Source organism: Cervus elaphus, chromosome 10, assembly GCF_910594005.1.
Source record: "Cervus elaphus chromosome 10, mCerEla1.1, whole genome shotgun sequence".
NCBI classification, from domain to species: domain Eukaryota; kingdom Metazoa; phylum Chordata; class Mammalia; order Artiodactyla; family Cervidae; genus Cervus; species Cervus elaphus.
The window spans coordinates 31,620,704-31,648,203 of record NC_057824.1 but is presented as its reverse complement, the minus strand read 5'-3'; the positions used below and the strand labels follow the sequence as shown (position 1 = coordinate 31,648,203).

The 27,500-nt window shown below is 42.2% G+C and overlaps 1 protein-coding gene across 1 annotated transcript in view; it reads right to left on the bottom strand.

Annotated features, from left to right (window-relative positions):
• IQCK (IQ motif containing K) overlaps positions 1-27,500 on the bottom strand; it is a 149,321-nt gene that overhangs the window by 80,964 nt on the left and 40,857 nt on the right. The window contains exons 6-8 of the mRNA XM_043915523.1: positions 21,549-21,601; positions 21,336-21,413; positions 2,235-2,319 (exon numbers count right to left, since the gene is read on the bottom strand). Coding sequence (XP_043771458.1) covers positions 2,235-2,319; positions 21,336-21,413; positions 21,549-21,601 — 216 coding nt within the window. The remainder of the gene's footprint in view (positions 1-2,234; positions 2,320-21,335; positions 21,414-21,548; positions 21,602-27,500) is intronic.

Sequence of the window (27,500 nt, the reverse complement as noted above, 5' to 3'; positions counted from 1 at the left end):
ACTCTCACCACTTTTATTCAACACAGTATTATAAGTCCTAACCCAAGCAGCTAGGCAAGAAAAAGAAATAAAAGACATTCAAATTGGAAAGAATGAAGTAAAACCACCACAATACAAAGATGGAATAATTTTATATACAGAAAATCCTTAAGATGCTACAAAAAATCATTAAAAATAATAAATGAATTTTTACCTGTAAAGTTACAGGGTACAAAATCAATATACAAAAATCTATTGCATTTCTACATGTAAACAATTAGGTAGCAGGAAGAGAAATTAAGAAAACAATCCCATTTAAGATCACAACAAAAAGGATAAAATATCTTGGAATAAATTTAACGAAAGAGGCAAAAGACTTGTACACTAAAAATTGTAAGATATTGTTGAAAGAAATTGAATAATACACAAATAAATGGACAGATATTTCATGCTTATGGGTTGGAAGCATTAACATTGTTAAATATTACCTATGCAGACAGATTCACTATGATCCTTATCAAAATTCCAAGGACATTTTTCATAGAAATAAAATTTAAAATTCTAAAATTTATATGGAATCACAAAAGACTCCAAATAACCAAAGCAATCCTGAGAAAAATGAACAAAGCTGATTTCAAGCTATATTACAAAGTTATAATCATCAAAACAGCATGGTGTTGGCAGAAAGACAGTTAAACAGATCAATGGAACACAAATGAGACCCCAGAAATAAAACTACACATATATGGATACCTAACTTACAACAAAGGAGCAAAGAACATCCAGTGGAGAAAGAATAGTCTCTTCAATAAACGTTGTTGGGAAAACTGAATGGCCACATGCAAAAAACTAAAAGTAGTCCAATATTCACCACACACAAAAATCAACTCAAAATTAACTAAATACTTTGAGTGAATGCAAGACTTGAAATGATAAAACTCCTAGGAAAAAATATAGGAAGTATGATCTTTGACTTTGGTCTTAGCAATATATTTCTGGATATGTCTCCTCAGGCAAGGGAGACAAAAGAAAAAAAAAATGGTACTACATCAAACTAAAAAGCTTTTGCACAGACAATGAAACCATCAACAAGACAAAGAGACAGTCTACTGAATGAGAGATGGCATTTGCAAATCATATATCTGATAAGGGGTTAATATCAAAATACACAAAGAACTGATACAATTCAACAACAGCAAAACTCTTTTTAAAAAGACAGAAGCGATGAATAGATATGTTACAAGGAAGCCATAAATATGGTCAATAGGCTCATGAAAAGATGTTCAGCATCCTTATTGTAATGGCTATCATCAAAAAGTCAAGAAATAATGAGTGTTCATAAGGATGCAGAGAAAAGGGAACCCTTGTGCACTGTTGGTGGGAATGTAAACTGGTGAAACCATTATGGAAAACATTATGGAGATCCCTCAGAAACATAAAAATAGAACCATCGTATGATCCAGCTATTCCACTTCTGGGTAATTATCCAAAGAATATGAAAACACTAATCTGAATACACACACACACACACACACACATATGTATATATACACCTCTATTTTCACCACAGCATTGTTCACAATAGCCAAGATAGGGAAACAAAATAAGTGCCCATCAATGGATGAATGGGTAAAGATGTAATACACACACACACACACACACACACAATGAAATATTACTCAGTCACACAAAAAAAGAAATCCTGCCACTTGGAACAACATGGTTAGACCTTGAGGGTATTATGCTAAGTAAGATGAAGACAGACAAATTCTGTACAATTTCACTTATATGTGGAATATAAAAAAAAAAACCAGACGAACCAAACCAAACCAATATGGAGATATAGATTACCAGAGGGGAAGAGGCAGGGGGAGGGTGAAATGGGTAAAGGAGATCAGCTGTAGGGTGACGGATGGAAACAAAATTTCTGTTGGTGAGCATGCTGTAGTGCATACAAGGCAGAAATAGGTGGTACACACGAAACCTAGAAAGTGTTATAAACTAAAGTTACCTCAATAAAAAGTAAATTTTAAAAAAGTTTGCAGGGTAGTTTTAATGACAATTGTGAAATAAGTTTTGTAGAAATTCTAAATCACTCTTTTTAAGACCTGTTTTACAGAGAATTCTGTTTCCAAGGTCTGAATGTTAGCTATCCTAACCTGTGTTTCAAATTCATCCACAGGTTTTCCCTTGAGTCCTTTGCAGTACACAAATTCCCCATCAGACGAAATGCCAAAATTGCACATGACGCTTACCAGATAGGCTCTCCAGAAGGACTGAATACAGAGTGCTGCTTCCGATTCTGTCAGTAGGAGGGAGAGTGGGATTGCCGGCCGTGGGCTGAAAGGCAATAAAATGGTCATAAGCCCATGAGAATCCATCTCACAGCCTCAGCAGAGCCTTTGACAACATAATGGCCTCTCTGATTAAGTGCCTCATCCAGTCCCATTCTTAGAAAGCAACAATGTCATTTTTCATAGAAAAGTTTAGGCTTGAGTTAGCATTTCTTTGTTTTAAAATCTTGGATGGAATTCTTTTTTTCTTTTTTAACCAGCATACTCTTAAATCACTATTAGCCTGCTCTGCTTTGAAGGGCTTGGGTTGGAAAGCTGCATATGTGACCATAAAGCAAAAGAAAAAGCAGAAGCCACCTTTAAATACAGCATCATGACTGAGACGTAACAAAAGGCTCTTTTTTGGAGGGAAATTAAGTAGCTCATTTCTTTCCTGAAATATTGCAATTTTCTCTGATTGGTGTATATTCCAGTTTAATGTGGTTTAAAGTAAAGCTCATTTTAAAGTTAAGTTCTTCTGTTACATCTTAACGAGCAATAAAATATCTCAAGTACTGGGTACATTGACAGTGTCTGCTCTTGTGGGATTCTAAGATTATGATGGGATTTCTGATCATGGATACTACATTTAAAATGACTAAATGCTCTTTTTTTGTTATTTCCTTAAAGCTATTTAGAGATTACTAACTGCTGACAAGATTTTACAAGTCTGACTTAATTCTGATTCCTTATGTTTCCCCAAAGCACTGCTATCTCTGAAAGACCAAAAGTCAAGACTTTTCAGATACAACGCAAAGAAATAAATCCCTGAAAGAATGTGGGTGACATGGAGGCTGCTCTCCGGGCAGGATCCCCAGAAATGACTTTGCATGTGGGGGATCCCCGAGAATCTTGGCTGCAAGGCTCTCCCTAATGACAGCCATCACTTGAGTTTACAGCCACTCTCACTGTGTATGGAGAGAGGGCGACTAACCTGCCCAGGGTCACAGGGCTTGTAAGTGGCCTCATCAGCATCTGGATCCAGACTCACCCAATTCCCCAAGCCCAGGCTTCCCTCACAATTTGTGCTGACACCAGCCCTCCACTGGGCCACCTCTTGCAGATGTCCAGCCCGACAGACTCCAGAGCTAACAGGCAACAATGCACAGTTCTCTAGGATCTGGGGTTTTATTTCCCACTACACTCAGACTTAAAAATGACAACAAAAAATCCCACCCTTGAATCAGTATATTTGTGTGAATTAATGAATACTCTTTTGGATTACTCTGAAATCAAAGAAATCAAAGCCAGAAAGAACCTGAGGGGTGATCAGGACCACTTCTAGCAAGTGCAATGTTGCCAGGTCTGCGTCTCCAGCTGGGTGGGTCTTTTTTAAGAGACCAAGGAAAGGAGAGTCTACTTCTTTGGAGAGAGAATTACAACCTCCAAATGACAGTGCTGCTAGAAACCTTTCCCTAATGTGCTTTTATTTGCTTTTTTGTTTGTTTGTTCTGTTTTTTTTCCCCCACTTCTTTTTGCCTAATATCTAGTTTTCTGGGCTTTAAGAGAGCATTTGTGTTTTGCTAGAGGCATGTGGTCTCCCTGCTTTCCCGTTAAACGTCTCTCCTTGTACATTGCCCTTATTCTGTAAATCTCAGTTGTATGACACCAGCAAATCACATCCCTGAAGGAATTTCCCTTCAGTAGTTAAAAATCAACAGCGCCTTGAGAAACCTCGGTGTTTCTGAGGAGACCTTGGTGTGCTGGCAGTGACTTCATGAGAATAATGCTACCGTGCATCAGTGCCAGCTGACATGTGCTCAGAGCACCCTGACTCCCCTCCCGCCAGCCTTGTTCCTTGGCTCCAACCAGAGGGGCCCTTTTCATCTCCTCCAATGTGCCCTCCCACCTCAGGGCCTTGGCAGAGGGGCTCTCCTCTGTCTCCAATATCCTCTTACTTCCAGCCAGATCACTGCATACAGTTGTGCAAGTTGGTCTCTGCTCAAGGGCTCCCCGCAGATGGGCCACAGGGCACTGAAACGCCAGCACACGCCCTGCCACTTCTGTTCTAGGGCAGAGGCCCTTTTTTCTAACTTGCTCAAATGTTCATTGGAGCTGAAACCTCTTTCTCCCAGTTTACTCGAATTCTTTCTTCTGAACGCCACTCAAACATTATGAAACGATGTGCTTTGATTAGATCAGGGCCACTGTATAATTTTCCTTCCTAGTCCTTGGCCCAATTTGGAGATATAAATCTGTGTGATTGTCTAATTAACACCCAAATCCTCAACTGGACTGAACGCTTCACAAGAGCAGAAACTGGGCCTGTGTTTGCTCCTCTGGCATTTCCAGCAGTTGGAAGCACGTCTGGCACATAGGAGACACTCAATAAATCTTGGTGGGATGAGCCTCTGCTTGGCCCAGTGCGCTAAGCTCTTTCCACACGTTGTTTCATTAAATCCTCACAATGTTAATAATGAGCTGTTGTTGTCCTTCTTTTAGAGTGAAGAAACTCGGGCATAGAGGGGTGACATAGGTCGTTCAAGGTCACTGGCCCTTTCCTGCTGAGAATTTAAACTGTCCAGGAAAGTGGCCACAGGAAGTGGTCCACGAAAAGAGGAGGACAACTCAAAAGTTCTTTCACGTGGAGTTCGGGGTCTAGCAGCTGTGAGTGTTCAACAGAGGAAAGCACAGCCATTTGCCTGAAAGGAAAAAATGAGCAGGGAGAAGTCGTAATCATTGAAATGCTCTCTTGATTAATTCTTACAGCAATAACTTGGCAGGTGTTCATTTGCCTGATGCTCCATGGAGAGATCCAGTGTCAGGACAGCAGAACAAAGTGGACTGTGTCATGAGCATCTGAGAGGAGGCTTGCTGGGGCCTTTCTGTGGAGCTGCAATTTTCCTGTTTTCAGTATATTTCTCTGTACTGAGATCATGAAATCCTCAAAGTATCAGTATCCCCGTTTTGGAAAAGCCGTAGGAGAGGAGAGGAGATGGAGAATCTGGGGGCACGACAGGCCCGGTCAGTCCAACAAAGGGCTTCCGGTAGTAATGAGACCCCGAATCACTCTGCATCACAATGGCATCTCCAAAAAGCGAAATAAGATTTCTACTAGGCCTTTAAGCAGTAATATGAGGCCACCTTTAATGACACCCTGGCTTTCATGGTGAAATAATGGGGCTCTGTCTAGTTCTTGATGAAAGTGAAAGAGGAGAGCGAAAAAGTTGGCTTACAATTCAACCCGCAGAAAACTAAGATCATGGCATCCGGTCCCATCACTTCATGGCGAATAGATGGGAAAACAATGGAAACAGTGACAGACTTTATTTTGGGGGGCTCCAAAATCACTGCAGATGGTGACTGCAGCCATGAAATTAAAAGATGCTTGATCCTTGGAAGAAAAGCTGTGACCAACATAAACAGATATTAAAAGCAGAGACATTACTTTGCCAACAAAGGTCTGTCAAGTCAAAGCTTTGGTTTTTCCAGTAGTCGCGTATGAATGTGAGAGTTGGACTATAAAGAAAGCTGAGCGCCAAAGAACTGATGCTTTTGAACTGTGGTGTTGGAGAAGATTCTTGAGAGTCCCTTGGACTGCAAGGAGATCCAACCAGTCCATCCTAAAGGAAATCAGTCCTGAATATTCATTGGAAGGACTGATGCTAACTCTGAAATGCCAATACTTTGGCCACTTGATGCGAAGAACTGACTCATTAGAAAAGCCCCTGATGCTGGAAAAGATTGAGGGTAAGAGGAGAAGGGGACGACAGAGGATGAGACAGTTGGATGGCATCACCAACTCGATGGACATGAGTTTGAGTAAACTCCGGGAGTTGGTGAAGGACAGGGAAGCCTGGCATGCTGCAGTTCATGGGGTCGCAAAGAGTCAGACACAACTGAGTGACTGAACTGAACTGTCTAGTTCCCAAACCAAGAATAAGCGTGAATTAGGGCAGATGAAGAGAACTTAATCTTCAGAAAGGAGTCCCTAGGAATTATCAGTCATTTCGGCAGCCCAGCTCAAAAGGATAGTAGCCATGCCAAGCCCTTTTCTCTCTCTTGGAATCAGTGCAACTGGCTTCAGGTCAAATAAAAATTAAGATCGAGTAGAGGTGACTGCTCATCTTTGGGGAACTGGGGAGGGAAGGGGAAACAAGAGTGTCAATCCCAGGAGAAGGCAGCTGAGGCTCCCAGGGGCTTAAACTGGACCCCCCACCCCACCCCTGAGCAAATATGTTTGAGCATTCCAACGGCGCAACAGTGCTGAGTTGTTTTTGAGTGTTTCCAAGAATTGTCTCATTGGTAGTGTGCATTTGTAACGTCCTCTTTTTTTTTTTTCTCAAACCTGAATTAAATCTATTTGAATCACAACAATTAGTCCTCTAATTTTGAGAAGGAACAAGAATTTACTCTTCTGACTGCATACATGTGTATGTATAAATACGCCCATGTGCATGTGCACGCACACACACAATTCTTCCCCCGCTCCCCACAATATATGGAGGGTCAGTAAAATATTTCAGGACCTAGAGAAGTTATGGCATACTCACAAAATACATAAGCAAATCTGAGAAGTTAGTCTTTATTAATTTCTCTATCCAGTTGCAAGATGAAAGTTACCATCTGAAATGGCATTTATGGTCTATGGCCATACCACTCTAAATGCGCCCAATCTAGTCTGAAATGGCATTTATGAAGACGAAAGCAGAAAGGAGAACGGCTTGCTTTATATTGAAAACTGAATCTTGAAATCCAAATTTGTTCCACTTTTCATTAGGTAAAAGATTAAGTTGTTTTCTTGTAACATGAAAGAACAAGCTAGATGTAAAGCCATTTACAAAATGACACTGGCCTTAAAGTCAGCCATCATTCATAAAACCTTTCACCAACTCATAGGGCTGGCATTTGAAAACCTCTACTCATGGTATTCAGCAAAAGAGATTACCCAGTCCCTGCCGTCAGCCTTAATTGGTTTCCCAAACATTGTATGTTGGAGGCATCACCATCTTGAGTGACGAACCTCAAATATTTGGACGAAGTACAACAGAGTAGTGGTCCCCAACTTTTTTGTCACCAGAGACTGGTTTTGTGGATGACAATATTTCCATGGGCCAGAGGGGGTGGTTTGATTCAAGCACATTACATTTATTGTGCACTTTATTTCCATTATTATTACATCAGCTCCACTTCAGATTAGTGATTAGTAATGTCTCCAGGCATTAGATAAATTATTAGGCATTAGATCCTGGAGGCTGGGGACCCCTGCAGTAGAAGTTATCCGGAATGGGACTTCCAGACTAGTCATTAGGTCAGAATCTCCTAGGATTCTTTTAATCCAGCCTTCCACGACATGAGGAATGGCTCCAAGAAACCTCTTGCTTACCCGCCCACCAACTCCACTCTGAGAGACCAACAAAACAGTTATTACCCAGCATCGGGCTGAATCATTCTCCCACATAAACACAGGGTCAAGTCCCATTTTACCAACCCTGCCATCGGAAGCCACATAAGGGTCCAGTCAACAATGCTCCCTAAACAATACACTGCAAGACCTTCTGCTCACCCTTGGGCTGAAGGTTTAACCGTCTTCAAAACCAGGGCTGGTTATTTTATGCTGCTCGATAAATATGCCCAGATTGCTGTGTTATTTAGCCTCTTCGTAACTGAGTACCTGTTTCCTCTAAACTGGTTTAAGGAGAACCTTCAGGAGACCTGCCTCTTCCCCACTGTCCTTCTTCCTGCTCCTGGGGTGTCTGGGAAGGGCAGACTGCCTCCTTCCTCACCTCTTCCAAACCTCTCACAGGGGACCTTAACTTGTTTTGTGCCAGAAGCCCTTTACATTTTGGAAATTTGGATTTCTTCTCTGAATAATATTTTTAAAAATACAATAGTAAATACACAAGGTTTTTAAGCAAACCAATTATATTAAAAAACAGTCATCAAAATGGGATTCCCAGACAGTACAGTGGTAAAGAATCAGCCTACCAATGCAGGAGACACAGAGGACACAGTTTCAATCTCTGGGTTGGGAAGATCCCCTGGAGGAGGAAATGGCAGCCCACTCCAGTATTCTTGCCTGGAGAAACCATGGGCAGAGGAGCCTGGTGGGTTAGGGTTAGGGTTAGGGTTAGGGTTAGGGTTAGGGTTAGGGGCTACACTCCATGGGGTTGCAGACAGCTGAACACAGCTGAGCAACTGAACACAACAACAGGTATCAAAATATCTTTCTAAACTGTTGGCAAAATACTAATGTACTCGCTTCCAAATCATGCTGTAAATAAAAGAGCTAATGGCAGTTCCATTAACTAATATAAGCTGAAAAAAGAGACAAGTGTAAATGATATTTCAAGATCACTGTAACAACCATAGTGGGATATGAAAACATCTGATTGTTGCTACTAGAGACAAAGTTACAGTTACTGTGGACACAATTGAAGTTTGTGTCCCACTTTCATAAGTGAAAGAGAGGCTAAATTTCAGTTAGAGACCAGTGAAAATAAATAAAGAGGTAATTTCCCTATCTTCCAAGGTCAAGGACCCATGAATCATAGACAATTGTTGGGGGAGCTGGGAACCGGGGAAGATGAGTTTTGCATCCAGGATGAGACTAAAGACTCAGGATTTAAAAATAAACAAGATGAATCCAAACAGTGAAATTAGACTATCTAAAAACAGTGACTAGGAAGTTATGGAATTTGTTCAAAAGGTTATTAAAGGGCTACTTCCGAGATGGAAGAGAGATTCAATGTAATATGGTGATGTAGTTACTGGAGAAAAAAAGGAAAAAGGTTTCATGTTTTTATTTCCAGTAAGTTGTGATTCTTCAGTAAACCCATTAACTTTCAATATCTAATTCTAATTTTCCCCAAAGCATTTCAGTACATGGTTTCCCATTCAGCTACTTGCTTGGGCCTAAAATCTCCAAGTCATTCTTGCCTTAGCTCCCTGTCACCCCGCATCCAACATCAAAACAGATCCCAAATCCAACCTCTTCTCACCTTCTCCACTGCAAGCCACAATCATCTCCTGCCTGCAAGTACCTGCTCACTGGCCTCCCTGTTTGCACTAGTAGTTCAGACCTTTGGTCAACTCCCCATCCACCTGCCAGGGTGGTCTTTTTAAAAGATGAATTGGATTACCTCGCTCTTCTGCTCAGAACCCTCCAATGGTTTCACATCACGCTCAAAAGAAAAAAAGAAAAATCCAAACGCGTCATCATGGCATCCAAGGCCCCACCAAAGAAGCAGCCTCACTAGCCTCTCTGTCTTCATGTCCCGCCACTCGCTCGGCCTCCCTCATCTCTTCGTGCCTCACTGGCCATGTTCCTGTCTCTGGGACTTTGCAGAGGCTGTTCCCTCTGCCTGGAACACTCTTCCTTCCAGTCTTTATCATAAAGTTGGCTCCCTCCGTGTGTCATTCAGATGCCAGTGTCTCCTCCTTGGAGAAGTGGGCTTCCCTGCCTTCCCTAAACACACCAGTACCTCTTACCCCAGGCCTGTGACTCTCAATCCACTTACTCGGCTTTATTTTTCTTCAAAGCACTTGGGTCTTCTTTACTTTATACAATATGTTTATTTGTGAGTTTGGTGACTCTCTGTCTTTACCAGGTAAATTCCACAGTAGCCAAGACTTTCTGTCTCTCGTACCTAAGGTACCTTGTAGCTATGGTTCCTAGAAAAAGTGCCTGGAAACGGTAGGCATTCAATAAGCATTTTTGAGTGAATAAGTATTATTATAGATAAGAAAATAGAGGACTTCCCTTCCTGTCAGAATGTATCAGTGGCAGAGCTGAGGTTAAATGCAGATACTCTGTCTTTCTCTTGCCTGGTCATGCTGCTCCCCGTGTTTCATCTTGCCAAAGCAATGGTTACTACTCTCTTAAGATCAAGGATAATATAAAAGCTATCATTCTTTGAATACCTGCCGTGAGCCCTTTGCAGTAAGAATATCTTTTATTTTTATCTGCCTTTCATAACCTCCCCCTCTCGTGGTATCAGCCTTCAGATTTTGTTCTGACTGCTCCCCACCCCATGTCAGGGGTAACATGGGTTGCGGTGCCTTGCCCTCCCCGGACCGAGGTGTGCATCTGAAACCCAGGCTGCGCCAAGCAGGTGCCCTTTCCCTGGAGCAGGAACCTTGAGTGGAATGTCAAAGACTAGAGGGGTCTATGCACCCTGGGTCCCTAAACCTGCTTCTTAGGCCAGGTCCTTACATTTCCTTTCCTGTCTGTGGGTTATCTTTTTACCTTCAATACATACCCTTTTTCTCAAGTAGCCTTTAACTTGCCGTTGCTTGCAACAAAAAAACTCTGATGCCATCTTTAACTGTCACAGCAACCCTATGCTGTACATTCTATTACCATCCCCATAGTACAGAAGAGAGGAGTAAGGTCCAGAGATGTGAAGGGATAGCTCCAGGTCACCTAACATACATTATGTTGGCTGCATAAAGGTCCCAAGATGCCCACCTCCAATCCCCAGACTCTGTGAATATATATATCATATATACACTCCCTTATATGGCAAAAAAAAGGCTTTGTAGCTGTGATTAAATGAATGGTCTTGAGATTATCCTGGATTATCTAGGTGGGCCTAATGATATAATCACAGGGGTCCTTATGAGAAGGTCCTTATGAGAGGGAAGCAGATGGAGACACTACTACAGAAGCAGGCCCTGTGACAACAGGAACAAGAGGTCAGAAGGAAAGGGTCAGGAGCCTTCCAGGACACAGGCAGCCTCCAGATACCAGAAAAGAAAAGAAAAGAATTCTCCCCTAGAGTCTTGAGAAGGGACCAGCCTTGTCAACACAGACCTGAGTCCTGTGAAACTGGTTTTGGGCTTCTAGCCTCCAGAACTGTAAGAAAATAAATCTGTGCTGCTTGAAGCCACCAAGGTTGTGGTAATTTACTAAACAGTCATAGGAAACTAATACTCCAACTACTAAATGTCAGAGCTCACACTGGAACCCAGAGGTGTCTGCCATGCTGCCTCATGCGGGCTCCCCGAGCTTGTCCCCAAAGAGCCACAAAGAAACAACAGGAAGAAGGAGAGGAAGCCAACTGTGTGCCCCAGGGAAAGGGCCACCCAGGCGACACGTTTCCCATGAGAGGGAGGCACTCAGCATGTCCTGGATTCAGGAAACAGCTCTTTTTCCTTCCTGTTTGAAGATGAAAGTTAACATAAAGAGCAAAAAAAATAGATTAATTATCAGGATACTCTGGCCTTTAGAATTACTGAGACAGAAATCTTCTATAAGACAAAATAAATCTAAAGGATGCTTTCCTTTCAACAGGGCATGACAACAAATTTCTGCCAGGCTACCATCTAACTATGATCTTTGGTGCAGAATGGGTGCCATTTCCTGTGCCACCCTGAAGGCGTGAGCGTTTTGGGTCCCGCAAAACGCTGACGCTCAGCACAGACCATCATACACACGCTGGTGCTTGTCCTCAAATGGCACAGTGACTCTCTGTTTTCATCTCAGCTTTTGGTCATAAGATACCTTTCACCGACCTGAAAGTATTGAGGATTTTTCTTTTCTTTTATCCAACAGTAGAACTTAGCTGAAAAGACATTTTGCCCAAAGCAAACTTTTCTTTTCTCTTCTATAACATAATCTTTGTTTCATTGAAGGTCTCAGTTTTAGTGATGTTTTTCATGAGCCTTTTTCCCCCAGGGACACAGGGCCAGAGAGGCAGCAGTGTGCTTTTTGTTCCTTGTATTTATTTAGTGATTTATTTGTGCAAGCAAACTGGACTAATACTTTTTGGTCCAAATAAAAAGCTAAATGTTTCCTGTTCTTAGTATGATAGCAAATAATTTCACTGTTTCTTATAGGTTGGTTAAGTCAGGACTACATTCAACAAAAGAGGACAGCACTGGGTTCACAAACAGGAGAAATGGATGTAATCTGCCACTGCCGAGAAGTGGGGATGAAGACCCCCCTCCTCAGGCTGATTGGAACAAGCGTGGATTGTTTCATTTCTCCAAACTATTACTCCTTTCCCTATAAGAGAATCGTGCATCCCTGCTCTTCCATTCACCTGTGGTATTTCCCCGAAGTGGGTGGTGTCAACTCCCCATAACACTGATATTGAGCTTTCTCGCGGGCCCTGTACTGAACGATGAAGTGTGAGCAGAAGTAATAATGGCCTGGGTTGCTCGTTGCGCTTCTCCGTCTGCTGTGGGACTGAGGAAGGTGCTGTTCCTCCTTCCCGGGCCCTAGAATGAAACAAGACTTGGAGCAGGGCCCAAGAGGACACACAGCCAACAAACCTGGGTGAAGAATAAATCTTTGTTGTTATAAGGTATTGAGATGTAAGGGTTGTTTGTTACTGCAGCAAAATCTAGAGAGAGCTGACTAATACGGAATACAAGAGGGTAGCTGGGTAAATATCATGTAGGAGAACGTATCAGGGCTCTTTCATGTGCAAGTATCATAACCCTTATTCAGAATGGCTTAAGCAAAAACAGAAAAAAAAAGGGGGGGGCAGTATTTATCTTCAAAAAGGAAAAGAAAAAAGGTATTTATTAATTCACTTTACTAATAGGGGTAGAGTGGCTTTAGATGAGGTCAGAGAGGTTTAGTACAATGCCGTAGGGACTCAGACTCTGGCCGCCTCTCAGTTCTGCTGTTACCCCTGGCACAGTCTCTTTAGATAATCGCCCTCAGCTGCTCAAGGCTTATAACAAAGTTCTAAGTCTAGAGGAAAAGACAGAAAAGTTTTCCTGGTTGCTTCTTGAAAAATCTTGGAGCTGTCTCTGGGGTTGTCTCTCATTTAACCACGGTGGTCAGGGGAATTCACTGCTCTGGTCACATACTGGGTCACAAACTCAGCTCAGAGCCAGAGGTGGAGTCAGTTCACTTTGTGCTTGAACTGAGAAGGGGAGAGGGATGATCCTTCCAAACACACAGGGTGTACTGTGACCAAAAGAAGGGGGAATTCAGTGCAGGGCTGGAAAAAACAGAAATGTCTAAAACAACAGCAAGAAAATGGAATGAAATGAAATAGAATAAATACCCTTTCCTTTTGCAATTCTTTTTAGTTCTTAATGTAACTCTGTAGACAATATGAAAACTACAAAATAATGTAGAGGGGAAAATAAAAGCCACAGTCTTGCCATTTGGAGAGAAACATCCCTTTGAAAGAATTTAGATCTAGAGTTCTTTAATTCTGTGATGCTCCTTGACTTAAAATGTTCCCTTTCACTGTATAGTTTAACAGATATGTATAGATTATATATTGTAAAACTTCATTATTTGTATAAACCGAAGAATTTTTAAAGGGTGGTCAATGTTTATTATAAAACAGCTACATAAAAGTGCAGATCTTAGAGCAAAGAGTCATGGAAAAGAAATGAGTAGCTGAAAAGAGATGGGCAGAGTGAAGTGTGTGTTAAATTATCTGGACCTATGGGACAAGGACCCATCATTTATGTGATAAGCAACAGGCAGCCGCCGGTCCGCCAGTGACAAATGATCGTGACTTCCCAGCTGTGATCTGACAATATGACGATGTCGAGCCTCAAAGACAGCTGGACTTGGGAGAATTTATTTTAAGAAGAACATTTTAAAAAATCCACTCATATTTTAGATGGCTCCCTTGGCTGGTAATTAAGATTATTTGAGGCAATAAATGCTAGGACACATAACATATACAAAGGAGCAGCATCTGACACAGGAGCTGACTCTAAAATGATCACATAAGATGAAAATCACACTTAGCCAAAATTTACCCTTGGCACACCTTAAATTACCCATATAAAGACATAGCATCGTTCCAGTGGTCTCAGGTAGCCTGTGTTTTCCATCTTAGTACTGATGGTTAAGTACCAGGTGAGAGGCAGCAAGGCGGAGTAATCAGTCATGATCCAGCAAGCACTGACTCTGGAGCCAGGCCGCCTGGGTCCGAATCCTACCCCTGCTATTTCCTAGCTTGCGACCTTGGGAAGTAACTCACATCGCTGTGCCTCAGCTTTTTCTCTGACATTCTAGCTGTTGCTGGCACAGTTAGAACCCATGGGCTATCCAGTGTTTCCTTACATATGTCACCCTCCCTTAGAGCTGCTTTGAGGCCTTGCTCTGTGAGGAGAGGTGAGGAGATTAAGAACGAGGGTCGTTCCTCCATTCTTTTCTTCTTTTTGTTTTAATGGCTTAAAAAATGAAATGTTCCAAATAGCTATAATTTATAAAAGGCTGTCCAACCTGTTATCAGTCTTTGCATAAGTATGAAATAAACTGTTCTTTCTGCTTTATTTGTAACTGCAACCTAGTCTAGGCTAACTTGGTTAACACAGTAGGTAAATAATAGTTCCCACTTTGTAGGGTTGTCAAGGGGGTTAAATTAGGTAATATTTATAAACTGTTCAGAATAGTACCTGAGTCAACAGCAGGGCTTCCCTGGTGGCTCAGAGAGTAAAGAAACTGTCTGCAAAGCAAGAGACTCGGGTTGACCCTCGGGTGAGGAAGATGCCCTGGAGAAGGGAATGGCTACCCACTCCAGTATTCTTGCCTGGAAAATTCCATGGACATTGGAGCCTGGTGGGCTACAGTCCATGGGGTCACAACGAACTGCACATGACTGAGAGACTAACACTTTCACTTCATTTAAAACACTATATATACTGGCAACCCACTCCAGTATTCTTGCTTGGAAAATTCCATGGACAGAGGAGCCTGACAGGCTACAGCCCATGGGGCACAAAGAGTCTGACAAGACTAAGCACACACATAAACACTATATAGATGCTTGGTTGGTAGGTGGGTAGGTAGGTAGATTATGTAGGCAGACAGACAGACACAGAAGGATGCAGTTGCCTTACAGGCTGTTCTTATGGTAAGTGTCACATAAAACTGAAGACAACTAAGAACAGAGCTAAGTCCCATGTCCCATTTTATGCTTCACCTCCAGAGTATAATGCAGGGGAAATTGCCTGCATTTAAAAAAAAATCTTGTTTCTCTCTCTTTCTCTCCCTCTCCCTCTCTCTCCTTCCCTCAGGAGCACATTGAATTAGCAGAAATAAGTCCATATACATTGCAATCCCAACTGTGCATAAAATCTGTCTGTCCATGAAGACAAAGGACCACGTTAGTCTGTGTCATGATTCCATGTCACATAGCAGGCACCCAGTAAATGGTAGCCAGCCAATTTATGAATATGCTTGCTTCATGATTTTAGAGCACAATTAAGCATATGATAAATATTAGCTGAACAGATAAGCAAATAAATTAAAAATAACTCCCTTCAAATAACTGAAACGTACACATTCATATATGTGTCATTAGTGGGGAAAGATGTATTTCCTTAATAGCTGGCACCAGAATTTCTCTTAGGTAAGGAACTAGCTTTGTTTAGATCAAAGACCATTTTACAGATGGGAAAACCGAGGCTCTGAAAGCTTAAGTCATGTGTGCTGAGTCACATGGCTGGAAATGGTAGAGCACGGTTTAGTATGCAGAACTGTGATTCCAGAGCCCAGGGTCCCAGCCCCTACACGGCACTATCTCCACTTTGACTTCCAGAACATTATTACTCCACCCTTGACAGCTCCTGGATTTCACATGCATCATCTTCTTCAACCCACCCCACAAGTCTCTCAGATACTTCATTATTCATACTGATGATACCTCTGACACCAAGGCCTCCAGGCCATGTGATTCCATGACCCCCATCTTCCTTTGTGACAGTCACCCAACAGAATGGTCACATCTTAGAATGGGTCGTCCCTGAAGACCGTCACATCTCAACTTCCCAAATTCCTGATCTGATCGTAACCTTCTCTGTCCTTTCATCTTTCCCACCTACTCACTTCTATTTATATTGTTTGTCGCCACTGCATGAGACTATGACTTGGGTTATTGGTGTCCATCAAAACAGGGCTCAGCAAACTAGAACCCAGGGGCCAAATGTGGCCCGGCGCTTTTGTAAACAGAGTTGTGTTGGGACACAGCCAAGCCCCTGGGTCACATGTCTACGGCGACTTTCAGGCTACGACTCTGGAGTTGAGTTGTTGCAAGAGATCCTATGATGTGGCCTGCAAAGCCTAAAAGATCTACTCTGCTGACCTGACCTAGAAAGTCATTTCCGTGTTCCCCAGGAGCCATGTTTTTAGGGCAAGCCCACAGCTCTGATTATATTAATCCTCCTCCTTGTCACTGGGAAAACTGGATTTGGCACTGGAGGGCCGCAGGGAGGGAGAATGAGGCTGAGGTGAGGGAACTGGCTGGTGAGCTGTGTCTGTTCGGGCCTCCTCACACCGTGAGGCTTCCCACTCGGGCTCACACTTGTCACTCTCCTGCTCCCCGACCCCAGGGCCATTTTCCTTCCACGTAACTTGAGCCTCTCGTCGTAATCATGTGAAAACTCAGTCTCCTCCGCCATCACTCCGGCCATCTCCAGTGGAGAAAAGCTCACAGCCTTCCCGGTTCACGGCCAGTCAATAGATGCCTCCTTGACACAGCCCATCCGCTATTCAATCAGCTGCTCACAAGGAGCTTTGAAGCATCTTGTTATTTCTCTTCCTTTTAGTGTTTTATTCTCAAACATTTCAGATATAAAAAGTAGGCAGAGGGACTTCCTCGGTGGTCCAGCGGTTGGGACTGCTCTGTTCCCAGTGTGGGTTTGATCCCTGGTTGAGAAACTAGGATCTCACATACCACAGAGTGAGGCCAAATAAATAAATATGTTTAAAGTTGGCAGAAAAAAAAATGAACCCAGGTCACCATTCAGACTTAATTATATTCTTCTCCATTTCAGTCACTCAATGTAACTTCCCCCAGCTTTATCCATTGACATCATAAGGTTACATATTTCATTCATAACTTCATAAGTATTTCAGCATGTTTCTCTAAAATGTAAACTTTTTAATCATGACTATGAAATCATTGTGTGTAACAATTCTCTATGTCATCAATTATTTATTAAGTGTTCAAATTTCCAATTGGCTCCTAATTTTTCTTTCTAATTTGTTTCTTTGAATCAGGGTTCAAATAAGATTCACTGAAATTTCTAAAACTGTATGGACCCTACCATTCCCATTTTAGTGCTTCCAAGTTGGTTACTTCCAATGTGAACACGTCATGTAGTGTTCTTCCTCTTTCTGAAAATTGATTGTTAAACATTAACACAATTCAGAAAATATGGTACTTCATGAGAAAACTGTAAGACGTTATTTTTAGAGAAGTTAACAATGTTTTCCCATCCCTAAGATCCTATAGGCAAACAAAATTTGCAGCCCCAAAATGTCTCTTTTGCCATAAACAATCAAGGCCCAGAAGACTCAGGAAGAAACTTCGACCTTCCTCCTAACTGCTGAAAGAATTTAGATAGAGGGCCTGTGCCTGGAATAGAGTTATATCACCAGAGAAGTCTGCAGAGAATGTGGGTGAGGTGTGGTAGGGAAACGTAGAGATCAGAGGTCACTCTCTGTCCCATTGTCTCTGTAGGGCCGCTGCAACATTTATTTACCAAACATTCGCTTTTCCAGCTTCGTGTCAATTGCCTTCCTCCCCTTTAAAGTCCCAGATCCCTACCCTTAACATCTTCTTTTGTCTTTAGCCGAAGACGGTATTTAAGGTGAGGTTCTCAGCCATTTTAGTAAGTTACTCAGTTCTCCTCGGTCTCTCCCATGAACACATGTTATGAAATTTTTGTCTGATTTCCTTCTGATAATCTGTCTCCTGTCAATTTAATTCTTACACCAATGAGAACCTAGAAAGGTAGGGGGAAATTTCTCCCTCCCCAACGATCCTCTGGGCCTAGTCTAGACCTTTTGCTATATTAGCTTTGCCAGTCTTCAATCCTGAGTCTTCCCAACCATCTGTTTCCTCCATCCGCTTTCCAGGATTGCAGAGGGTTGCTGGAAATAATCTCCTAAACAGGCTGCTATACGCATCACAAATTCAGGCCATCAGCTGGGCCATCCCTATTTACCCTAGTTGGTTCCCTATCAGTTTCACCATAGCAGCTGCTGCCCTCTCCTCTCCACACCCACAAGCCTCGGAACCTGCCTGGGCCTCCCTCTCAGCAGATGCCTTCACATCCACACGAACGACCAGGACAGCACCGACCATGAACTTTCTCAGCTTTTCTCTCTTCCCCCCTCACTGTTCCCTCTGGATTCAATCACAAGTTCTCAGCCAAGGGGGTCCCTTCTGTCTGCCCCTCTATCCCACACTTGGCAGCATATGGAGACAGACTGCAGGGGGCGCTACTATGCCATGAAACATGCTACTGTGTACAGGCCATCCCTGCCCTCACCAAAGAAGAATTACCCAGTGCTACATGCCAACAGGGCTGCCCAGGTGGCTCAGAGGTAAAGAATCTGCCTGGCAATGCAGGAGATGCAGGTTCCATCCCTGGGTTGGGAAGATCCCTTGGAGTAGGGAAATGGCAACCCACTCCAGTATTCTTGCCTGGAGAATCCCACAGAGAGAGGAGCCTGGTGGCCCACAGAGTCTCAAAGAGTCCAACAGGACTGAGCGATTGAGCGCGCGCACACACACACACACACACACACAAATGTCCACAGCAACAACAATCAAATGTCAGTAGGGCCGAGGCTGGGGAAACCTGGATTAGAGATCATCTCCTACCTTACCTGGCTGTCTGCTCTCCCTGCTCACGAGCATTCTCAAGAAGGACGTAGCCCTTGAGGTCTGGCCTCTTCAAGACCACATCTGGGCACCAACCAGCTTGACCACTGGCCCCACCTGCCTGGTGCCAGGCCTGCTAGGGGGTGGAGTGGGTGGAGCATAGATGGTTTTGGACGTCTGCATGTCCCTTGAAGGCTTTGTTAACATCTGTTTTACAACACTCACTACAGAATCTATAGCTGGTTGTAAACACATCTCTCTCACCCCGAGGGTCGGAGCCATGTTTTATTCATCTCTGTTTCTCCACAGCACCAAGCTCTGCATTGCATTTGGGAGGTGTTCAATAAATATTTATTGCATCAAATTAGATTAGTATCATTTAAATTTTTATCATGCTCTGAGTACCCCTTTGTAAAGCAGAGAACACACACCATTTAAATCAAGAGCTGTTATGTTTTTGTTCCTGTGGAGTCCTGCTGATATACTTGCAATTGCTACTTTGCAGTATATTTATATGAGCTACCAGCGGAAGTTAGCGACAATTTTTAATTTAGGTATTTGTACGGTAAATGACTAGGGATTTGAGAGAACTCATGTGGAGAAACTCTCTTATTTTTCAGGTTCTTTTTCATTGGTTATTGCAAGTAAAAAAAATGTTTCATTTTCAATTTGGAGAAAGATATAAAAAACCTTGTCTTAGAAAAACATATGCAAATCCTTCACTTACTGATCATTTATAGTCAACAAAGGCTTTTCATTTTCATAGTGGACTAAATTAGGTACAAGCTTAGAAGCTTAATAAGAAACAAGATCTTCTAGTATCATCCTCCTTTCAATAGATAGTCTCAGATTTTTAAAAACTAGTAAATCCTGGAGTCTTTCAAACTCTCAAAATTGAGAAAGTCAGCCAAGAATCTATTCAATTTAGCATTCCCCAGAAGGGCAGACTTAAGCAAAAGATGTGATATTTGAGGGCTAGGTGTCTAATTTCGTGTTTCATGTTCTGTTTGATATGGGATTTCACAAACCTTGCTTAATTTCCTGGTGCCTCAGTTTCCTGCCATTGTTCTTGCAAAGGGCTGATGTGAAACATTTCCAAAGAATAGATTAAATATTATTCTCTCTAAATTGAGTAGTCGTTCTTCCACTTTTGGCTTAAAATTATGGATCACTACTTAAATGTCATCTTCCAAGTAAGGTCTTTCCTGAACACATGATATAAAATTAGGTCCCCTCAGCACTCTATACTCCCGCCTCTCTGCTTTATTTTTCCCTATAAGCACTTATTTATAGTGCACTTATTTCTTTGCTTATCATCTGTTATCCACCACCAGAATATAAGCTCCAGTAGGCAGGAGTTTTAGCTGCTTTGTTCACCACTCTATCTCCAACACCTAGAATGATGCTTGGCACACAACAGGACTCAATATACCTGTATTGTATGAATGAGCAAATAATGCAAATCTAGAAATGACATACACGATAAAGATATCAACGGCATGAATCAGATGTAATTAAATAAACATGGCTAGATCTGAAAACGTACTTTAGTCAAATAACAGCAAGTTGCAGGATAATACATAAATTTTCTCATCTGCAAAATAGGGCTGGTAATAGCATTGTTATAAGATCAAGTTAGTTCATTGGCATTAAATGCTGAGACCAGTGATATACACTCAGTAAACGTTAGTTGTCATCATTATTAGGGCTTCCCTGGTGGCTCAGAGAGCAAAAAAAAATCTGCCTGCAATGCAAGAGACCTGGGTTCGATCCCTGGCTTGGGAATATCCCCTGGATAAGGGAATGGCAACCCACTCCAGTACTTTTGCCTGCAGAATTCCATGGACAGAGGAACTTTGCAGGTCACAATCCATGGGGTCTCAGAGTCGGACATGACTGAGCAACTAACACTTTCACTTCACACTTTTGTCATTATTGCTTTATCATTGATGATAAACAGTTCCCATAAAATAATACTACTAATTTTGTATGATATAATCTGTTTATACAGTTAAATAACTAATTTTAAGAACTATGGAGGGATGAAATATAGACCAACATTAATTCTGTGATAAGACTCAGATTAGAACGACGGTCAAATAGAGTGTTAACTTTATGTGTCATGTTCCAATATTTTAAATGAAGAACTGATGCATATAACTAAAAGTTAAAATTTAGAAAAGTTTGGTCATAAGACATAACGACCTTTGGGGCTAGGTGGAAAGGGAGACAAAATGGAAAGATTGATTACTTAGGATAAGAAATGTTTTAGGTTTTCTATTTTATTTCTGAAGGGCTTCTTGAATAATCACTGCATGGATAGGATGCCCTTAGCTAAAATTAACCAGAGAAAAGACCCACATGTGTAACTGACCCGGGTCCTGGATGGATTACATAAGTTAGTTCTCTTAGATTGGAGGAAACAATCATTAACACAATCTTAAAGTTAGGAATAAATTATTCAAAGCCTTGTGCCATTACTTACTGCAGTTTCAGCCACTCTTCCACAAATGGAATGGAGAAGAATTCTGTGAACGGCTCCCCTGTCCTCTTTGGATTTTGACTGATCACAACACCATATGTTTGATTGACAAGAAAACAATAAGCAAGAACTCAAGTCAATTATTGCTATTCTGCTGGCAAATTAACACTATTGAATTCTTAGGGTCACTGAATATTCAAAGACTGAAAAACTTACTTGTATAACCATTCAGTCAGAAAATCACAGGCAATGAATTTGGTTCTTTTCCTCTGAAGAGAGAAGAGAGAATTAAATTATATTCTTTGCCCACATATTTAAGTAGGACAAAGGAATAGGGGTTAATTTACTGCTTGTGTTAGATGAAATATGCATAAGTCCTTGATGAAGCTTATAAGTACATCAATAAACAATAACTCAGGCAAAGTAAAGAATACTGATGACATTTCTCCAGTCATTTTGGGGTAAGCAACTTTTCTGACTATGTTAGCCGGAACGAATAAAATACAAGGCACATAGTAGGAGCCTTATTACATGTATTTTGGACTTGCATCAGAAGGCTTTATTTAAATCTAGACATTGTCTTGGAGTAAATATATTTATTGCTTTCCCCCATTCCACTCAAATCCTCAGAAGTCAGTACATCAGGTCCGGGTGCCACTGGCCAGTACATTGACCCTGCCTTGCTGCCCACCTAATAGGCCCTCTCCACTTCATCCTTACTACCAGAAGCCTAGTAACAATCAGTCCAGGGGGAAAACTACATTTCCCCGCCTCCCATGAAGCTCCAATACTTTGGCCAACTGATGTGAAGAGCTGACTCACTGGGAAAGACCTTGACGCTGGAAAAGATTGACGGCAAGAGGAGAAAGGAGCGACAGAGGATGAGAGGACCGGATGGCATCACTGACTCAATGGACATGAGTTTCAGCAAACTCAGGGAGACAGTGGAGGACAGGGAAGCCTGGCGTGCTGCAGTTCATGGGGTCAGAGAGTCAGACAACAGAACAACAGCAGCATGTAGCGAGGGACAACCATAAGACATAGTTCTGCTATTTGAGACAGAAAGTGACATGCCCCATAGATTTCTGAGACAATGCTACTTTCCCAATTTCTACTGCTCTCCTCCTTAAAGTTTCCTTCCACGTCTTTCCATCTGGAACACAGATGTGGGGCTGGAAGCAAAGCAGCACTTACCAGCCAAGAGGCCAAAAACAGGAGATTAGAAAGAACCTGGGCTTCTGATGACTTCCTTAAGTCAATGCACCAGCTTGCAGCTGACCTACTCTGGATATCTTGATAAGTAAAGAAAAATCAACCTCATTTGGATTATTGCCACTGTTCTTGATTTTTCATAACATGCACCTCAATGTGGTTCCTAGGTGATAGGTAGCTAACAATGCACAAGGGAAAGAACGTCCTGGAGTAACAGGGCTGAAGGCTCACGGGACAGATTCAGGGTGGAGCACTGCTTACCCACTGCTTGCCTATGGTTTTTACAGTAGTCATGTATGGATGTGAGAGCTGGACTATAAAGAAAGCTGAGCGCAGAAGAATTGATGCTTTTGAACTGTGATGTTGAAGAAGACTCTTGAGAGTCCCTTGGACTGCAAGGAGATCCAACCAGTCCATCCTAAAGGAGATCCGTCCTGGGTGTTCATTGGAAGGACTGATGCTGAAGCTGAAACTCCAATACTTTGGCCACCTGATGCGAAGAGCTGACTCAATGAAAAAGAGCCTGATGCTGGGAAAGATTGAGGGCAGGAGGAGAAGGGGACGGCAGAGGATGAGATGGTTGGATGGCATTGCCAACACAATGGACATGGGTTTGGGTGGACTCTGGGAGTAGGTGATGGACAGGGAGGCCTGGGGTGCTGCGGTTCATGGGGTTGGAAAGAGTCGGACACGACTGAGTGACTGAACTGAACTGGACTGCTTGCCCTGCCTCCTAGTCCCATTTAAAATGTCCTATAACCCAAAGAGAACTGCTTAATCCCTTTTAGAAGTTTATTACGGAAACTGGGAGATAGAAGGCCCATCTGCTTCTCCTTTAAATAGCAGGGGCTGAGACCCAATTGTTGGTTACCATGTGAAGAGATCCTTTCGAAGAGTGAAGGCAAGACAGACTCTGATGGAAATTCTCTCTTTGCCCTCCCAGGTGCACCCTTCTCCACCTCACTCTGTGCCTTATGAAGCTGATTTTATGGTTCGTATCAACGAGGCTTGTTTACTCTCTTGTTGGGTCCAGTCACTGGAGATACCAGCAAGAAATCCAAGATAGGAAAGACAGAAAAAGGCAGGGGGTAATGAGGTGAACTGTGTCTCCTCCCCCACCCTCTGCCCCATATTCATATATTGAAGTCCTAACCTCCAACACTTCAGAACATGACCTTGTTTCGAAACTGGATCAGTACAAATAAAATTAGTTAAGCCCTGCCACTCCTGAAGGGCACAAGTCTAATGAGAGTGAACAAATCTGGAGTTTTATTAGTAAGGAAGAAGAATAGACCACCAATGGCAGATCCCTAATGACACCATATCAGACCCTTGATCCAACTATGCCTGAAGCCTTTCATATGCCAATATATTCCCCCTTTCTTACTCAGTTTGTTTTGTCTATAGCTTCCAACAGAAAGAGTTTTAACTAATTTCTTAACTAATTCCTTTCTTCTCCCATTGGCTAACTCCATTTGTCTTTCAAGATGCCTCCTGGAAGCCTTTCTGAGCATTCTTACCCTATTCAATTTAGAGTAAGCTCTCCTCTCCCGGCCACCATTGGTTCTGTGTGACCCTCTGTTATAGCAACTCAGATGTGACTGTAACATAACTGCTAGCCCACATGTCCAACTCCTCTATCAAACTATAAACTCTGAGGACAGGGCATGTGTCTTCTTTTTCTTTATCTTCCCAGTGCTTAACTGAGTATCTGGCACAGAGCAGGTGATCAATGACTGGTGAGTAAGTGAATGAATGCATTCCCCATTCAATTCAAGCAAAAAATCAAGAAAAAACTTCTGTACAAAAATTCTGACATTTATAAGTAGGCACTGCTAATAACTTCTAGACAATTCCTCTTCACTTTCTTCTCCTAATATTTTATTTATTAGGAGAAATATTTTTCTTCTGTTTTTCTCCCCCCCACCACCCTTTACTTTGAAATAGCCAAATTAGCTTTATAAGCTTAGATAAGGTTTAAAAGATTGCTGTGTAATTGATTCTCACCAAAAAGGAAAGTGCTACTTAAGATTTTTCACTGAAAGCTTTACTACAGCTGTTAGTAAATAAAATATAGAGGTGCCTGAGTTGCTGGAGATTGTCTGCAGTCTTTTACCTCACTGCTGATAGACTTTTATTAAAAAATTGAAACACTGCAGGCCACAGTAATAAAATTAAATGCACTAGACCATGTAATAGGGTTTTCTAAGTTTGCACTGCAAGAGTAGGATTCCCTTTGAAAAGCTATCTTTCATCAAAATAAGAAAATACTTGTACAACAATGCAAATATGTATCTAGCATGAATTGCCATCTAATAATTTAAACAATCCAGCAATTGTAGGATGGCAGTGTCTCTCCCTCTCTCCCTACAAAAGACTCTTTGTTCCCTTGGCATTTAGCGCACCGTTTGGTGGTAAAGATTCTTTCTATGAAGGGAATGCAGCTTGACTTACTCCATTAAAAAGACTTAAAATAGCCAAATGGTCTGATGTATGAAGGTCATGCAGACAGATTTAATCATTTTGATGCAAAGAAATAAAATGGAAGAAATTGTGTTTTCCTTCTGTCCTGGGCAAGTGTGGACGTGCTGTGCATACTCAGACACATGAAACAGTGGGGATATTGTTCAGCCGTTGTTTAGTTTAAAAATTATCTTCAGGGAGCTGAAAGGGAGAAGGGAAAGCAAATGAAAAGTTGTGGTGAGTGAAGAGATAAGAGAGGAAGTAATAGAGAGAAAAATTAAAGAGTGAGATTAAGAAAGTATGGGCACCCAGGGTTAATGTAATGTAGACAATACACCGAATTCATGATTGTTAAAGGGTAAAAAGATGTCCAAGTTTGGGCAAGCAGGGTGATCAGTTAAGGCAACCTTATACAAAGTTAAAAAACAATTTTTTTTTTAAAAAGTCCAGAATTAAAAGGAAAAAGAAGACTTAAGTGTCAAGGGATAAGACATCATCACACCATCATGAACCTGCAAGTTACTTTGTTGTGCATCCAAGAAAACAAGAGAGATGGAAAATGGGATGAATTGATGGACTGGTGTGATGAAGCAGATAGTGATGAAGCAAACAAAGCAAAGTGGTAACCATGAAATCTAGGTGGTAAACACCTGGGTGTTTACTCTGAAATTCTTCCAATTCTTCTACATGCTGGAAAAAAGTTTGTAACAAAATTGAGGGGAGGGGCAATGGGGGAGGAGAACAAATCATAAAAGACTCAAACCCCAAAGAGAAAAGGGCAGAAATCAGACTATTTTGTACCAGTTTTTATGCTGGATACACATATAGGAGACAGACTAGAGGACTGAAGACGGGGACGAGGAACAACTCGCATTAGAAAGTCACTGACTCTCTTCCAGTAATGAATGCAATTTCACTCCACCAAGGTCAAAAGAATAGTCTGTGAGGTCACTGAAGCATAGCTGGCTATAGCATTGTGTTGAGGCTCTTTGGGTTTGCAAGAGAGAGAAAGATGCTTGGGTTACTTTGGTTACTGGGCTTTGTTAAAAAAAAAAAAAGAAAGAAAGAAAACCTATTTTATTATTTTAGATACTGATATTTCTTTTTAAATTTTTATTTATTTATTTTTGGCTTGCTGGGTTTTCATTGCTTTGGGAGGGCCTTCCCAAAGTAGCCGTGAGTGGGGCCTACTCTTCACTGGGGTGCACGGGCTTCTCATTGTGGTGGATTCTCTTGTTGAAGCTCGTGGGCCCTAGAGCGTGGGCTCAATAGTTGTGGCACATGAGCTAAGTTGTTCCTCTGTATGTGGAATCTTTCCGGACCAGGGATAGAACCCGAGTCCTCTGCATTGGCAGGTGGATTCTTTTTTTTTTTTATTTTTATTTATTTATTTATTTTTTTTTAAAATGGAACGCTTCACGAATCTACTGTGCCGCCAGGGAAGTCCTAGGCTTTAAAAAAAAAAAAAATCAGTTTAGGCTCTAACAAACACCCCTCAAATCTGAGAAGCCTGTAACATTGATGGTTTCTCACTTGTGTTACACAAACAAGGAACATTTCCACCAGCTGTGGCTCTCTGCTCCATGTGGTCTTTGCTCCCGGCTTCAGGCTGACAGCAGCCTTTCTCTAAGATGTTGCTGATTGTCATGGCAAATGAAACAAATATGATGAACTATGTTTTGACCCTTAAAACACGTTTGAAATGACATAAGCATTCATTCCACTGATCAAAGCAGTGATGTCAAGATCCCCTAAGGGAGTTGTTCAGTCACTCGGTCTTGTCTGACTCTTTGCGACCCCATGGACTGCAGCACACCAGGCTTCCCTTTCCTTCATTATCTCCCAGAGTTTGCTCAAACTCATGTCCATTGAGTTGATGATGCCATCCAACCATCTCATCCTCTGTCATCCCCTTCTCCTCCCGCCTTCAATCTTTCCCAGCATCAGGGTCTTTTCCAGTGAGTCGGCTCTTTGCATCAGGTGGCCAAAGCATTGCAGCTTCAGTTTTAGCATCAGTCCTTCCAGTGACTATTCAGGGTTGATTTCCTTTAGGATTGACAGGTTTGAACTCCTTATTGTCCAAGGGACTCTCAAGAGTTCCTTTTTGACTGTGCCTTCTTTTGCAACTTGCTGCTGCCTTTTCTGCTGCTCTCTCCCAACTGGGTCTTTCTCCTCCTTTCTCTGCTTCAGGGTCTGCTGACTTATGGATTTTCAAGCTTTCTCCTCTTCTCTGGTGTCTCTCCCCTTCTACCCACATGTCAGCTGCCCTTTCTCTCTTTGTCTGACATCCTCACTCCCAAGCCTGGAGAATCTGATTGGACTGGTTAGACACTACCCAGGATGGATCATCCCTGCTGGGCAGAGCAATGTCAGGTCATTTCAATGCCCCTTGCCATCCCTGAGTGGCTGCCCAGATGGCCTGACACTTGTTCTTGGCTCATTCATTTGTGGCCAGAGTGATGGGGATGTGGACAAAGTAGTGGCAAGGGGCTG